This window comes from Anguilla anguilla, chromosome 5 (genome assembly GCF_013347855.1).
Source record: "Anguilla anguilla isolate fAngAng1 chromosome 5, fAngAng1.pri, whole genome shotgun sequence".
NCBI lineage: Eukaryota > Metazoa > Chordata > Actinopteri > Anguilliformes > Anguillidae > Anguilla > Anguilla anguilla.
The window spans coordinates 4,652,352-4,668,390 of record NC_049205.1 but is presented as its reverse complement, the minus strand read 5'-3'; the positions used below and the strand labels follow the sequence as shown (position 1 = coordinate 4,668,390).

Here is a 16,039-nt window from a genome sequence, read left to right as displayed (position 1 = left end):
TTCATCACAGCTTGTTAATAATACACTTATTAATGCCAAAATAAACTTTGTTCAAGCAGAGCTATTCAAACAGGCAATGTCCTATAACAAGACATCACAAAAATGAACATGTACACTTGTAATATAAAAACGACTATATAAAAATAATGCAGCAGTGTATGAAATAAAATAATAATTCAAGGTAATAAAACATTCGAGAGGGCATTCGAGAGTTACGGCATGGTCTTGATTGTGCTCTTTGATCTCTGAAATTAGTTTCGATTTCTTTTATTTGTTTGTGCTGCAAATGCCAATTGAAACATTTCCGCCATATATTTCTTTTAAAAATGCCGTGCTTGTTTGTCGTTTTTAATTTAATGCAAATAAGTTGACACACACGTACGTGTGCGTGCACACACACCCACACACACACACACACACAAATAAAATGTGTGCACACACAAATATATGTTTCTATATATGTCTATATATGGCGAGTCAAAGCTATATAAACCATTATCCCCTGTCCACAGTTAAGAACAACATGTTCCAGCAAGCTATGGAATAATGTTTGTGTCCTGGTGTGTAGCCCCACGGTTTAGAGAGGTCAGTCTTTCCCAGTGATCTCACGTAGTTAAATTAAAGTTTCCTACAAGGTGAAAGTCGCTTTTGTGATCATTTCCTGAAAACAGTTTTGCGTCATTTATTCTCTAGCATGGTAGCCACCGGCAGTCATTCATTGACGTTGAACGTCAGCGGAATCTTAGTGTGTTACTGCATGTGCACCACCCAAAACGTGTACAGTCCCCATGGACTCCCCCACATGCAATCGGCTGTTTTGGGGGGGGGGGGGGGGGGGGGGCGGAAATGCATAGACCCTAATAACTGCAACCCTCAAGGGGGGTCCGGGGGTTTTTTTTTCTCACCACCGTTTGAGGGTTTTCTCCCCACTGGGAGTCTTTTTTTTACCTCATGCTATTGCTTGCTATTTGGGGGTTCAGGCCTGGTGTTTGCTCTGCTTGCTGTTGTTGCTCTGCCTCTTGCCTTGCTACCCTGTGAAGCGTCTTTGTGACAGTGCTCTGTAAAAAGCGCTATACAGTACAAATAAAATTCAATTGAATTGAATCATCATACTATATTCTTAGAAGTGGGGGTGTTATTTGGCTTTGCGGGGGGCGGGGGGGTTTGTAAATCACCCCCTTTCTCCAGCTCTTGTCTTTGTAATCCTGGCGGGAGATTTGGTCTGTGCCCAATTAGCACAGTCCTGACTAATCTCCCGCTGTGCGCCGTGGTTTTAGTGCGTCATCACATTTAACGGGAGTTTCCCTCCTGAAATCACGCAAGAAAAATCCATAAAAATAGCCCGTCAACCACCCCGCCCGTTATCCGCGATCCCTCAGCGTCCGATTTAGTGAAATTAAGTCGTCGTAAAGTTTTTTTTCAGAGTATGTTTTACAGCAGGAAAAAAACCTCACAAAACTATGACGTGACTGTGATGTAACTGGAAAACGACTCTGACTCTGGGTGACAGGAAGCTGCAGATCAGAGTAGTAGAATGGAACAGGAGGGAGTAGTCATATGTGTTGGGGGGGGTAGTAGGCAGTAGGTTATTAACTCAATTACATATTGCCGTTGACATTTATGAACTGTTACTTTTCTGTTTATTATACATGTGTTATGTCATCAGCCTTTTTTCCAATTAACCGGTGCCAGATGGGCTCCCCCCCTGAGTCAGGTTCTGCTCAAGGGTTCTGAGCAAGGGTTCTGCTCAAGGGTTCTGCGCAAGGGTTCTACCAGCCAGAGAGCTTTTCTTTGCCACTGACACCCTAGGCCTGCTCTTGGTGGGCTCTGGCTTTGGTTTAAAAAAAAAAAAACATTTAAAAAAAAACTGTCTTCTGCAACTGATCACAAGCTCACTGATCACTGTTGCAAGAAGCAGCACCAGTGCATTCCCTGGTCTGAGTTTGAGAGCCCCCAAAAATCAGCGATGCTGTAAATGTATGGATAATATAGATTTCAGTTAACCATTAGATTGATTTCATTATTTTTCTTTATTAATGCAATCATTTCAGTTTAGAATTCAATCTTGATTTAATCCATGAGATCAATAGGTGAGAGGACTGGGCCCTTTCAGCCGTTCAGATGTGTCAAGGTTGTGTCTTAAAGGGGACTGATTATCCACAGTACCCTGACGTGAGGGTCACTGTCGCGTGATTGGTGGACAGGTCGGACGTTAGCACCCTCTCATTGTTTGCCGGACTGACTCCGAATAGTTCCTTCTGTTTGCCTGAGGCTGTCAATCACCCCTCTTCAAACATTACATTGCATTACAGGCATTTAGCAGACGCTCTTATCCAGAGCGACTTACACAACTTTTTACACTGCATTTTACACTGCATCCATTTATACAGCTGGATTTATACTGAAGCAATACAGGTTGAGTACCTTGCTCAAGGGTTCAACGGCAGTGCCCTGCCCGGGAATCGAACCTGCGACCTTTAGGTTACAAGACCTGTTCCTTACCCATTATGCTACACTTCTGCCCCCAAACGGCCCGCGTGATCGCCCTCTGATCCGGGCGGAAGTGTTTGTGGGCGAGAGCACGTGGCAATTTATATGTGAAATGATAAAATCAAATTTTAAAAAAGAAGAAGACAGAAATGACGTGAAAGAGCTCGGGAAATGTGTGCATAATGTATGCAGCTTACTGTGTAGAAACCAGACAAACTGGTCAAATACGCGTCCAAAAGTGCCTTAACTTGTTTAGATTCTGATTCATTTTGAAAACCAAATCATGCAAAGCCGTATGATTCTGTGAGAAAAATAGAAAAATTCTTAAAAAAAATTTTTTTTTTAAAGAATTTTAAAAAGAATTGTCAGTAACCTGCAGGAAGCTTACTGACATTCGAAGCATCTCGCTCCTTTAAGATGAAGCTGTTGCGCTAGCCCTGGTCTCTGCTAAGTGTACAGGCCCTGGTCTCTGCTAAGTGTGCAGGCCCTGGTCTCTGCTAAGTGTGCAGGCCCTGTGCAGTGTGTGCGTGCCGCTGCGCAGATGTTGGGCGTAGGTTCTCTCATCGCGCTGGCCGCGGCGCAGCAGAAGTTGGCGTGTTTTACAGTGGCGCTTCAGAACCGCGCGCGTTCTAATGTTTGCCTTTCGTGAAGAAAGCGTGGAGTGCAGCGGGGTGGGGGGGGAAGCGTTTCTGCGTCGCGCTGCACAGGAGCCGGAGCCCCCTGTTTGTGGGAGGCATAACCGCTCGAGCTTTCAGCGGCAGTTTAATCACTGGTCTCCTTTGGCCTCCTTGGCTGACGCCGTGGGCCCTGACACAGAGAGTTTTAAATAGAGCTGACCCCCCGCAGCCCCCCCTCGCCCCCCCGTTAAAAGGAACTGAGTCTCGGAGACTTACGAGTGTGGCTCTGTTACGCTGTTGCACGAAGGGGGTAAAAGCAAGGAGTGACTAATACACCTGTGGGAATTCTATTAAAATGGCCGCCACTATCTTAAAGCAGCCCCCCCCCCTCACCTCCCAGCGAGTGAAATGTGATCAGCGAGGGTTGGATTGTGTCACTGCAGCCCCTGGGCTGGTTTAGGCTGCCTTGGTGTTTCGGGACAGTCTTAACAGCTCCCTCAGACGTGTGCCCCAGACCCCCCCCCCTTTCTCCAGTTACTGAGACGAGACAAACAACTCATACGAGGCAGAAGGCATGTGTGCCGGGGGCGAGGGAAGAAGGGGGGGGGAGGGGGGAAGGCGGGGCGGGTGCTGTGGGAACGACAGATGGGCGGATGTTTTGGCAGGCGCACTCGACCAATCGGCTGGCGGGGGGGCGGGGCCTGCTGGGGCCACGTGTGCTCAGGGAACTTAAGGAGTGCGCCTCTGCAGCCGAGCTGTTGCCTGAGTGCGTCGCCACGGTAGCGCAGCTGGTCTCAGGGACTGCATTCCCACAGGGTGTTCTGATTGGTTTTGTTTTTTTTTTGTCTTTTTGTTTTTTGTTGCTCGCTGGCAGAGTTTGCCCATGAAGATCCAGGAGATTTCGGGGAACCGGGAGCCTGGCAGGGGGTCCAGGATGGGAGATCTGGAGGGGTGTGAGGGGCTGCCAGCTCTGACCCAGCACAGTGGCTGGGGAGGTAAGAATCTCCCCCTCTCTCTCTCTCTCCCTCCCCCTCTCTCTCTCTCCTCCCTTCTGCTGTTCTTCCCTCCCTATCTGTCTTTTCTACTATCCCTCATCTCTCCGCGTGGTTTTCCTGAATGCCACATGCAGACTGCTCTTACTTGGGAGCTGTGTGTCGTTGCAAACGCATCCAGCCTTAATCTAACCTCGGTCGGATGCTTTATGTGAGATGCTGTTTTGTGGGGACTACAGGGAGACGTGTGCAGCTCTGTCTGTCTGGAGATGGCCAGTCATCCCTGTTATTAGGGGACGAACAAGGGAAATATGCTGTTTTTCTCCAGAATGGTTAGATACAGTTAAGCCCTCAGACTCTCTCTATGGAGTTTAGGAGCCAGTTAAATAAATGAATAGTGGAGTACTTGTCAGAAGCAACAGAGGCTGCATTTTTTTTTTTGTGTTCCCAAATGAAATAAGCAGATCTCTGCAGCACTTTGTGTGTTGACATGCAGTTGGCTTTAGTCCACAAGTGATAATGGTGTTTTGGTCAATGAACGGCTTTGTTTATGATTAAATCTGGAATGAAAGCCAGGGAAATACTAGTTATTTATATTTATAACCTTAAAATGGCTTTCAGTTTTATAAACTGCTATGCAATTTAAAAAATTATTTTCATTGTATTTCTGCATTAATGCAAATAATTTATGATCATGTTTCCATATTATCGTGCATATTACTAATTCTATTTGTTATGAAGGATCTTTGTGCTTGGTTGTGTAAGCTCTGAAGCTATTGTCGAGAGCACATGTGTTGACTGAGCACTGTTGTTTTTTAAGGAGGGGAGTAGTGTTGAGTTCTGGCATGCGTAAGGGGGCAGTGTAGAGTACTGTAGTTTGTCTGGCAGCAGTGTTATGTATTGTGTGTTTTTACGGGGAAGCGTGGAGGTTTCATTTGGTTTCATTTGGACGGTGAGTTTGCGTAGTTTATACTTACCAAGAACACTGAGTTGTAGGAAATGTATCAGGCCTGAAAACCTTCCTTTTTAACAGGGCCTTTTCTTAAATTTGTGTTGTTTTTTTGTCTTTGTTTTTATGCATCCTAGTGCAAACTTTCGTTTTGACATACTCTTTTTTTTTTCTTTGTTTTTACTTTAACTTCACTTTAGCTGCTCTGTTTAATGCATCAAATCATTGTAGTTTGGTTCTAAGCACCTCTGTAGCATTTTAAGATTAACTTTGAATGAAAAGTGCATTACAAATGATTATTATTATTTTTTTTTAAATTATTATTATTAATAATAATTCATGTATCAGAAGGGTGAGCCTAAAGTCTTTACCCTGGCGTGAGGGTGTGTGAGCCATGCTGGTGTCCCAGAGCATGTGTGATCCCTCAGCTTGTTTTTTAGGGAGGGGGGGCGTGGGGGACGGGGGGGGGGGTTTGGGGGGCGGTGGCAGACAGCAGGTGGTGTTTAACACAGAAGGCAGCATGGGGCGGGGCCAGGAGGGGGCGGGGCCAGGAGAGAGCAGTAATGGCACAGAAAAAAAGACCATTACTTCACTCAGTGAAAGTGCTGCACTTGGACACCTTTTGCGTCATGATTTCTAATGCAAATGTTTTTTCCTAAAAATGTATGAGAACACCATTGAGCCATCACATAAAGTATGTATTGTTATAAATTATATATTACATGCATGTATTGATGCAATATTGTGTCCAGGAGAATGAAGGAACCGTAGCACTTTTTTTCCATAATGGTTTATTTTTATTTCTCTTTAAAGAAAAACATAGGAAGCGTAGTAACAGGCCCTATATTTAGCTCTGGGGACGAGCTGGAACCGAGCTCAGCAGAGTTAATATGTGGCTCAGAAGCAGAGGTAATGAGTTATGTTCGAGCAACACAGACCGACTGCTCACAGCTACCAGGTGAAACCAGTTTTTTAAGTGAAGATCTGAGAACCTGATATGACATTTTTTTTTTTAGAAACAAGTCTTGGAAATGGTGGTTTACAGCCAATGTATAAACACTCAGTGCCAAAATCAGCTTTGGCATACAGAGCTTGCAGAGAAATGCCTGCATGTGTACCTGTGTGCGTGTGTGTGTGTGTGTGTGTGTGTACCCGTGTGTGGGGTGTGTATGTGTGTGTGTGTGCTGTGCGTGTGTTGCAGTGGTTCTATTTACCTGCTGTTGGTCAAGTGTGAAAGTTGCTGATGGGAATTCTTAAAAGTTGGGGCCCCCTTGAGCGAATTTTAAAGAGCTGCTCGCGTTTCGTTACGTACCATCTGAGCTGAACCACGACGCAAAATGTGGTAATGACTGCCGTCGTGTCACACTCTGGCTTTCCTGTCCTTTCCTGTCTCTCTCCGACAGACGATCCTCCCGTCTTTACCGTGCCTGTCCTTGATTTCAAAACCATTTGTCAGCAGAGTTACTATGCGGGTAAGTCTGTTCCCATTGGCATCGGGCGCCAGTGAGGCGGTGCCATCGGGCAGCTGCGCGTCGCGTTTGCATGCGTGCCCCGCTTCTCACAGAACAGCTTTGCCTTCCGTCCGCCGTTCCAAAAAAAAGCAGAATTATGTAACAAAATCCCCCAATGTAACATTCACTTGCGACCCGATGACTTCATAGTACGCTCGGCTTTCGAATGCAACAGAATTCCTGCAGATTCCATGCGACCGTTCGCATTTCACAGCACTGATCTACATTCCGGGGAAACATTCAAATTTCCACAGTGTGAGAATTTCCCAGAATCAGGTAAATTGTGGACAATTTCCATTCGAGCGTGCACCGCGGTGTTCATGTAGTTCAGGGTCCCTGTGAAAAGTCCGTGGAATGCGTCTGCATGTGTGCGCATGCACGCATACAGCATGCGTACAGACTGCGTAATGCTGGTGAAATAACGAGTGCTTTAATCTGGCCTCCAACGTAGCCAATAAGAAACCGTGTGTGCCCATGCATCCGTCTTTATTTTTAGCAGGAAATTTCCAGCGGCACTGCGGTACACCGAGGGGGGGGGGGGGGGGGGCGATTGGGGGGGGGATCTTGCTTGGCGTTGCCAGAGAATGCCTGCGAGCCGTGGCTCAAACGTGTCGTATTTAGAAATTTATATTGGGCTGTTTTAATGGGTTATGTGACCTTCGGGCTGGGAAAATGGGAAAGGCAGCTACATCCACTGCCGATTATAATTTCCATTACCTCACATTTTATTACACTGCATTGCACTCTATTACAGTACCATACATGAAAACATATCGCATTCTTAGCATCTTACCCTGTGGCAGTTAGTGATTTACTGCATACTTTCCCCATGCTGTATGTACTGCAGTAATTCCTAGGCTCAAGGCCTCAACTACAGTGTCCATCCAGGGCTTCCAAACAGACCGGTTTCCTGATGCAACACGATATCTTCCATGCTATCCATGCCAAACTGCCACGCCTAGCCAAAAGTGCATTATTAAATGGAAATGCATGAATGTTCCATGCTAAGGGAATGCATTGGCGCTGTGAGAAAATGCACGAGTGCATGTTGGAGAGATGAGCTTGCCGTTTGCAGAGCAGAGGTGCTGCACCAGCATGCAGCCATGCAGCTGTGCATTCATGCAGCCAGGCAGCAGGTCTGAATGCTGACTGTTCCTAAGGTCTGGGCAGTGTGTGGTATATGCGCAGGTGCGCGTGCACAGCTGTGGAGCCTGTTTCTCTGTGAATCACATGGTGCCTGCTTTAAATTTTCAGTGATAAAGCTCAACAAGGAATGTTGGCTACTCAATGCGCCATATGGAATGTTGGGTGGCCAACATTCCTTTATGCTCAACATCAGCATTGATGTTTAGATCAGGTGTTTGACGGCTCTGTGGTTTTTGGATCCTATGTGTGGATTTGGTGTTTGACGGCTCTGTGGTCTTTGGGTCCCATGTGTGGATTTGGAGTTTGATGGTTGTGTGATTTTGGGTCCCATGTGTGGATTTTGTGTTCCAGAGCCGGTCACAGCTGACTGTTCCTGGCAGCGGGAGAACATGGACCGGGAGGAGGCTCACCTCTCCCCCCACGTAGGGGGGCGGCTGATTCAGCAGCTGCTGGAGGAGGACAGCGACCCCATGCTCTCCCCTCGTTCCTATGGTTACGGACACTGTCAGCAGTACCTGGATGACACCGAGGTCCCTCCCTCCCCACCCAACGCCCACTCCTTCATGAGGTGTGTGTGTGCGTGTGTGTGTGATTGTGTGTGCATGTGTGTGTGTGTGTGATTGTGTGTGAGTGAGTGTGTGTGTGTGTGTGTGCACATGTATCTATATAATGTATGACATTGTGAGATAGTGTCTGTTGTGTGTGTGTGTGTATACGTATTTGTATAATGTATGAGTGTGTGTGTGTGTGTGTGTGTGTGTGTGTGTGTGTGTGTGCGTGCGTGCGTGCGTGTGCGCGTGTGCGTGCGCGTGCGCGTGTGCGTGCGTGCGTGTGCGCGTGCGCGTGTGTGTGTGTATCACGTTGTGACGTTGTGCTGTCTGCGTGCGCTGCAGACGGCGGAGGAGCTCGTCTCTGGGCTCCTGTGAGGAGGAGCGGGTGGTGCTCTCCGCCGCCCAGCTCTCCAAGAAGCTCCACAGCCTGAAGAAGAAGATCAGCCGATTCGAGGAGAAGTTTGAGGAGGACAGGAAGTACAGGGTGAGTGTGAGCGGGGAGAGGAGCAGAGAGGAGAGGGGAGGGGAGGGAAGTTACCAGAGGGAGAGGGGAGGAAGGGGAGTGTCCGATGTTAGAGGAGAAGAGTTGGAGAGTTTAGAGGAGGGCTTCTGAAGTTTTTTTGTGAAACAAGCCGTACAAATTCACTCAGAATTATAGGGGTCTCATATAGTATTAAATGTAATGGCTTTTTTACAATTGCAGTTGCAGGTTTGGGCATAAGGATAGCGAATTATTGAGGAGAATCATGTTGATTGGGATACATCCATTCATGGGACCTGCAGTTAAATGCAGGCTTTGCTGAAAGCATCGTGTCGCCATGAAGCCTGTGAGTGAAATTTACGGTTCTCTCTCTTCCCAGCCGTCTCACAGTGACAAAGCCGCGAACCCGGAGGTTCTGCGATGGATGAACGAGCTCTCCAAGCTACGCAAGGAGCTGAAAGGTAAGGCCACCCGGATCCACAGCGTTTGTAGTTCAGACTAATGTCCTTCTCTCACAGCAAGACAGAGCACAAACTCCAATACCACAGACTCCTAATATACCAATGACTTGCGGAAGAAACTCTTAATACGCCAGTGACTTTCAGAGAAAACTTCTGATATACCAATTTCTTTCATTAGAACCCTGTAAAATGCCCACAACCTTCTGAACAAACTCCTAACATACCAATGACGTTCAGAATACACTGTAATATACCAAGGTCTTTTAGCACAAGCTGAACATGCACTCAGGGTTTTAATGTTCACACGGGGGGCAGAGTCATCTTACTTACTGGCCTTTTTCACTCTCAGAGCACAAAATCCACAAGTCGGAGGAGGACCTGCCTCCCCTGTCCCGCCCGCGCAGCAACACGCTGCCCAAAAGCTTCGGCTCGCAGCTGGACAAAGAGACCAAAGAGAAGGTGGAGCCCGAGAAGGAGCCCGTCCCGGCAGTGGAGAGCACTCTGGAGTCCGTTCAGAAGACGCTGCAGGAGAAGAGGGAGGAGGAGGGGAGACCCGAGGACATTAAGGTGAGATATCCAACCCCCCCCCCCCCCCCGCCCCCTCAACAGCTCCCCCCCCACATCGTCACGACTACCGCTCTGAGCCACAGTACCACGCTCTGTGGTACGCTGGTGTTAGATAAAAGATACTAACAGCGGTGCAGTGCTGCCGTGGGACAGCAGTTTCTGACAGGATATGATGCGCATCTCTGACAGGATATGACACGGGAGCAGATTGGGGCGGAGAAAGTGGCCCTGCAGAAGGCTCTGCTGCACTACGAGAACATCCACGGGAGGCCGGTGAGTGCCCCCCCCCCCCCCCCCCCCCCGCCATGCCCCAAACCCCACCATGCCAAAAAAATCACCATGCCCAAACCTTGCCACATCCAAACCCCGCCAGGCTTGACTCAACTTGTGAAGAATAAGTGAATTAATTTGACATAATTCCTTTGCCAGGTGACAAAGACCGAGAGGGATATAATGAAGCCTCTGTATGATCGCTATCGTCTGGTCAAGCAGATTCTCTGCCGAGCGTCTACCATCCCTATCATTGTAAGTACAGCTTTCTGCGTGGTCCAATGTCTCCCTCACCCAGTTGATACATGGTCGTATAATCCTATGTCCAATGCACATAAGTCTTACAGTCAATACACAGCCAATTTTCACACACTTTTCAGGGGTCAACACCACAGTGCCCCTAGTGGTTGACTCCTGGCAATGCACATCATCAAAGTGGGAGCATATGAAAATATGGAAATGTTAGTTTTGCAAGTGAACAAGTGTCCACGCCAGCTGTAGCCATATGCTAGCCTGTCGGGCAGCATTTACATGAATATTCAAGCAGAATGCAGACGGTAAGAAAATTTTGGGCTGGAGAGCTAGCTACCATGCCAGTCTATTTATCGGTTATGTAAGACCAGTGTGACTGCATGAACATCCATTAAGATATTCACTCCAGCAAGGCATTATCCTGAACAAATGTTAAACCCACTTCATAAACTGTGCATAAAAAGGCGCTAGTGTCATAAGAAAAAATATATTTCATAAAGCTGACTAGTATTAATATTAATATTTCCTTAGTCACTTTGGTAATTGCCTAGAATTACAAAAAGAATTCCCTGTTAAAACGGAACACTGAATCCCTTGTGTAATTTTTTGCGATTTCCCATCGACAGACAAGTCCGTAATCCACAGCGCTCCTGGCGCTAATTAGCATTAGCGCTCAGTACTTCCCGTCAGTACTCGTGGCAGCACTCTGATTGGTTACTTCATGTTAGCGCCCACAGTGTTAACGTCCTATTGGCCCTCGTCACAGGGCTCCCCCTCCAGCAAACGCAGAGGTCTTCCGCTGCCGCCCATTTTAGAGGGCGAACCGGCACAGTTCTTCGATGAAATTAAGGTGACGTGTTGCATCTAACCCTGACGGTGGCCTGCCTCATTCGCCATGAATTAGTTACCTGCCTGATTCGCCTGGAACCAGCCACTTGCCTAACTCACCTGGAATCGATTACTTGCCTAACTCACCTGGAATCAATTAGTTGCCTAATTCACCGGGAACCAGTGATTTGCTTAACTCACCTGGGATCAGTGACTTGCCTAACTCACCTGGAATCAGTCATTTGCAATGTTCACCTGGAATTCAGCTGGAATGCAGCCTTTTATTTCTCCTGTGTGCATAGCCTGGTGTGAGTTTGCGGTGCGGGGTGCTGTGGTAGGGGGGGTATTTGGAGGGTAGATGTAGTTTTGGGGATTTTGGAAATGTAAGGTAGGAGGTGCACTGAGCTTGGGGGTATGATGCTGGGGCCGTGTTTGGGATGTTAGGGGGTACATTGGTGGGTGGCATTTGCAGAGATTTGCAGGAGTGTCGGGCTACAGCTGCAGGAGTGTCGATTCTAGGGGTACAGTGGTGGGCCATAATGGGAGTTTGGGGGGTGCAGTGGTTAGGGCGTGTGCAGTAGTAGCCCCAAAACTCTTTGGCGGCGGTGTCCTTCCTAACTGACACATGCCCCCCCCCCCACTCTCTTCCAGGAGGAAGAGGAGGGCTCCGAGGACGATGGCGACTCCCAGACCCACATCAGCGGGACCTTCAGGCCGGAGCTGAGCGTGGTGGGATTCTCCCTGGCCATCGACGAGCTGGCGCCCCCCAAGAACAGCGCGGACACCCGGCTCTCCAACCTGCACTCGGCCACCATGTGAGTCTGCAGGGGGACCCGCAGTCAGAGGCGGTAGAACAGGAAACACATCACAGCGCACTGCGTTCTGCTGACCACTTAACGTGCGCTTAGACACCCTGATTCATTCTGTCATATTTATGCTCAACATGTTACACGTGAAGCATTACAGTGGGCCGGCTAATACTATTTTACTGCTACTGAAGCTCAGTCGTAGTTCGTTGTAATTTTTAGGGACATTTTAAGAGTTTAAAAGAGACGTGGGGTGTTTTGGGGGTATTTTAGGGGTTTAAAAGAGAGAAATGGGGTGTTTTGGGGCATCGTGTCTAAAGCAGTTCCCCCTGCAGGCAGGAGCTGGTAGAGCAGCTACAAGAGGCTCGCGAGGAGAAGAAGAGTATCCGCAAGAACCTCAGAGAGTTTGAAGATCAGTTCTTCAGGGAAAATGGAAGGTAAGGATACATGTCATAAACAGGATCATCAACAGATGTGATGCGTGTACAGCAACTGTGAAGACACAGTGCTTTTGATCCAATGAGGATGCAGTGCTTTTGATCCAGTAAGGATGCAGTGCTTTTGATCCAGTGAGATGTGGGGTGTTTAGGGGACATTTTAGGAGTTTAAAAGTGCTTTTGATACAGTGAGAATGCAGTGCTTTTGATCCAGTGAGGACGCAGTGCTTTTGATCCAGTGAGGATGCAGTGCTTTTGGGGTGTCGTGTCTAAAGCAGTTCCTGGTCCCGCAGAAACGTGCAGAAGGAGGACCGTTCCCCGCTGGCCCAGGAGTACAACGAGTACAAGCACATCAAAGCCAAGCTGCGGCTGCTGGAGGTTCTCATCAGCAAAAGAAACTCGTCCAAGTTCATCTAGGGGCTGGAGAAAAGGGGCCGAGACCGCATCTGAAATAATAATCTGCCAGCTACTGAAGGCCGTGCTAATGCCAACCGAGGAACCCTATCTCCGCGAAACTCTGTGGAGCATCAGGGAGAAGCATTAGGAGCTGAACTCTGTTTTATGAATGGAGTCACGACATTTGGCAGAAGAAGCATGGAGGCTTATAGCCCTCGTTAGCATTCATTGGAGTCCCAGTGTTTCTGATGATTTGCTTTTCCAACAGTAAGCAAAAAAGAAAAAAAGAAAACGAGCTTCTGATCAATAGAACTCACAGAACATTTTTAGTGTGCAGCTAACAAGATACTCCCTCCAGCAACTTGCAGTCGTTTTCTTGAAATAATTTTAAAGAACTCACATTTCTGTTATTTGTTTTTCATTTGATTGCGGATGTATTGATTGAAAAACACGCTGAATCAATTTCTGCTTTTTTTTTGTTCTGACTGCTGACTGTGCGTACAGGTCTTAAAACGTTTGCGTTGAGGTTCATAGGCAAATTTTATATAATTTATTGCAAATTTCACTGTGATGGTGAGAGTTTTGTAACCAGTGAATAATATGATGAAAGGATACTTTTATACATTATTTTCCGATGCTATATTGCTTGCAGGATATCCAAGGATAACAGACTGACCGGACGCTAATTTAAATTTTGTGATTAGTGCCATATCTCCAGGGATGAAGCTAATTATTAAAACGCCAGGATTATGTGATATTTTCGCACAAATTTTCATGTTCAAAAAAATACGTTTTTTTAATATTGTCAAAGTGACAGAAATTTTGTTTTAGGAAGTGGACAGTAGTTTTGTCCCGTTTTGTCTTGTGATCCAAAGAATATATTGTTGCTGCACTGCAAGCCAAAATTGATATGAATGATGCTAACTTATTTGTCACGACGATAACAGTATATCCTGCTTCACGCCGATCGTGGCGCCATGCGTAATTCCAAGCATGGAACGGCTTGTTTTATTTATGGTCTGTCCTCATCTCAGGTGATTCTTACGCCCTGCTTGCAGGGAAGCGTGTTGCCGAAATTTGTGCACGCGTGTTGTAAACTGCGTGCAGCGCCAAGAGTACATGCAGCACGCCCCAATCCTGTTTCCCCGCGTGTGTTTCGCCTTGTACGGAGCTGTCTCACGCTCCCAGTGTGCAGGTGTTGAGCAAGGGCGTACAACTTCCTGCTCCCAACGTTTGCAACGCCGCGTCCTCTTATTTGTTGGTTGTAAATATGGATCCAGGTCTACATTTACACAAGTGCGAGAAGGTACTTTTTGTTCCAAGGGGATAATTTACAGTGTGACTTCATTTTCTGAATGCAAACACTGACGGAATTCTAAATGTGTGTACATTCTAGTACATGACTATTGTATATGTATATATATATATGCCCGTACAAATATAAATGCAGATATTTTTGTTTTAATTGAATGTGTGTTGGCGTTTCTCTGGTGTGGCTCTCCGGTACTTCCGTATGCACTTCTGCAGTAAACACAGCGGTGTCGGGAATTAGGACTGGCATTGGGCGGAATTCCAGAGCACACTCTGGAATTCTGGAATTCACCAAGGGAATTCACGCCTTGGAAATGCTCACCATTGTTGCCCTGTCATTAATGTAAAATATGAAAAGAAATCCAAACGACAGCAATGCTATTTTTTGTCACAAAGGTAATAATTTACATTCAGAATTCCCAGAAGAAAAATTCTGAGATCTGTTTAATCAGATTATATAATATATAGCTTTTAAAACAGTTTTGAAATTTTATTTAAATTCTCATATTTATGTAAAAATAACAACTAAAACAAATCTTTCTGAAGTGGAATCATAAGTTTATTTGTCTTCTGGAGGGGAGAGGGAAAGACAGTTTGATAAAGAAAATAATGTCTCCATTCAAAAGGTATAAAAGTAAATATGTAACTACTGTACTAAAATAATCCATGAACAAGCCACTGAGAAGCCCTTGTTTGCAAACATTGAAAATAACACTAAATGAACTGCCATTTTCTTGTGAAGCGCACCACACCTTATAGCACAATATACACTGCAACACCATCTCACAGGCTGGTACAGTGCATTATTACCATATTATTACCATACACATATATGTGTGTGTATGCATGTATATATGTATATATTCTCCCGTCGTATGTATTCTGATGCTCAAAGGGCTACAAAAAAATTTCAGGTTTAAACAGCTATTACGTGACAAACCGACTCAGCAAAAGTCCCTTTACATTGTGCAAAAAACTCCTGTACCAACTGTACACAGCTTACTAACAGGCAGAGATACAAGTGAGAAAGCAAAAATAACCCCCCCCCCCCCCCCCAATCAATCAATCATCTGAACAAAATCTGAATCGGTGAAAAGGTGGAAACGAGATGGTCACTGCAATTATACGGTGGAAGAATGGGCGGGTGGGCAAAAACGGTACCTACAGAGCAGGGGAATGAGCAAGGGGGGGGGGGTGGTTGATTTCCCACCCCCCCCCCCACCCCAGCTCACCCACCCAATGGCTGCAACATTTAAATACATTCATATGTATCTGGAAAACCTGAGCCACTGCTCGTTGGACAGCAGCATCAGGTACACCGCTATAAATAAGGGTGTCGGTCGGCGAGCAGCGATTCGCCCGTTTTGCTAATTATTGCTATAGCAATTAAGTGTTCCGCCAGTACCACCTGCGCCCTCCAGCGGTCGACCTGGGGGTTCCGGGTTTCGACCGGAAACCCCGGTCCAGTGTGGTGGGCGTGGCCAAATTTTTTTTTTGAGGGGTGCGCGCGCGGACCTGGAGGATTTTTTTCCGGAAAACGGGCGAAGGGCGCGGAGGCCTGTAAGGCGAACGCCTCGGTTGCTAAGAGACCATAGACACGCCTCTCAGCCATTACAGCTCATTCTGCCCCATCATCCCCAAGCTGTGAGCAGGCCGACGACAAAAAAACACGACACGGCTCCCTGTGAGCAGGCCTGAAGTCTGAATAGCCTTCAATGAGCTCGCCTACAGTTCCAACATCCTTGTGTTGGGCAACGTGATGTCAGGACTGAAAATGCAGCTCACAGCTAGACAGCTCAGGGAATCTAATTAGAGGGCAGTCAAACTGCAAACAGGGCCCCCGGTTCCCGTGTCTGCCACGAAGAACCGGACCTCCATAACAGCGACCTCCCACAGCACAGCTCAGCGTGGGCCGAGGGTGGGGCCTGGACCAGACCTGGACTAGGCCTCTGTCTTAACCCATTGAAGACTAAG

At 47.0% G+C, this 16,039-nt stretch overlaps 1 protein-coding gene across 5 annotated transcripts in view; it reads left to right on the top strand.

Annotated features, from left to right (window-relative positions):
• The window catches only part of fam13a (family with sequence similarity 13 member A), a 43,944-nt gene extending 29,725 nt beyond the window's left edge, over window positions 1-14,219 (top strand). For 3 of the 5 annotated variants that reach the window (XM_035418032.1, XM_035418031.1, XM_035418030.1), the window contains 12 exons: window positions 3,982-4,102; window positions 6,452-6,520; window positions 8,057-8,273; window positions 8,599-8,740; window positions 9,117-9,198; window positions 9,548-9,765; window positions 9,955-10,038; window positions 10,195-10,290; window positions 11,054-11,137; window positions 11,767-11,930; window positions 12,257-12,358; window positions 12,652-14,219. In XM_035418032.1, the coding sequence (XP_035273923.1) occupies window positions 3,982-4,102; window positions 6,452-6,520; window positions 8,057-8,273; window positions 8,599-8,740; window positions 9,117-9,198; window positions 9,548-9,765; window positions 9,955-10,038; window positions 10,195-10,290; window positions 11,054-11,137; window positions 11,767-11,930; window positions 12,257-12,358; window positions 12,652-12,775 (1,503 nt within the window). In that variant the 3' untranslated portion in view covers window positions 12,776-14,219. The remainder of the gene's footprint in view (window positions 1-3,981; window positions 4,103-6,451; window positions 6,521-8,056; window positions 8,274-8,598; window positions 8,741-9,116; window positions 9,199-9,547; window positions 9,766-9,954; window positions 10,039-10,194; window positions 10,291-11,053; window positions 11,138-11,766; window positions 11,931-12,256; window positions 12,359-12,651) is intronic. The other 2 variants (XM_035418033.1, XM_035418035.1) reach the window with 2 other exon arrangements.
• Window positions 14,220-16,039: the final 1,820 nt, after the last annotated feature.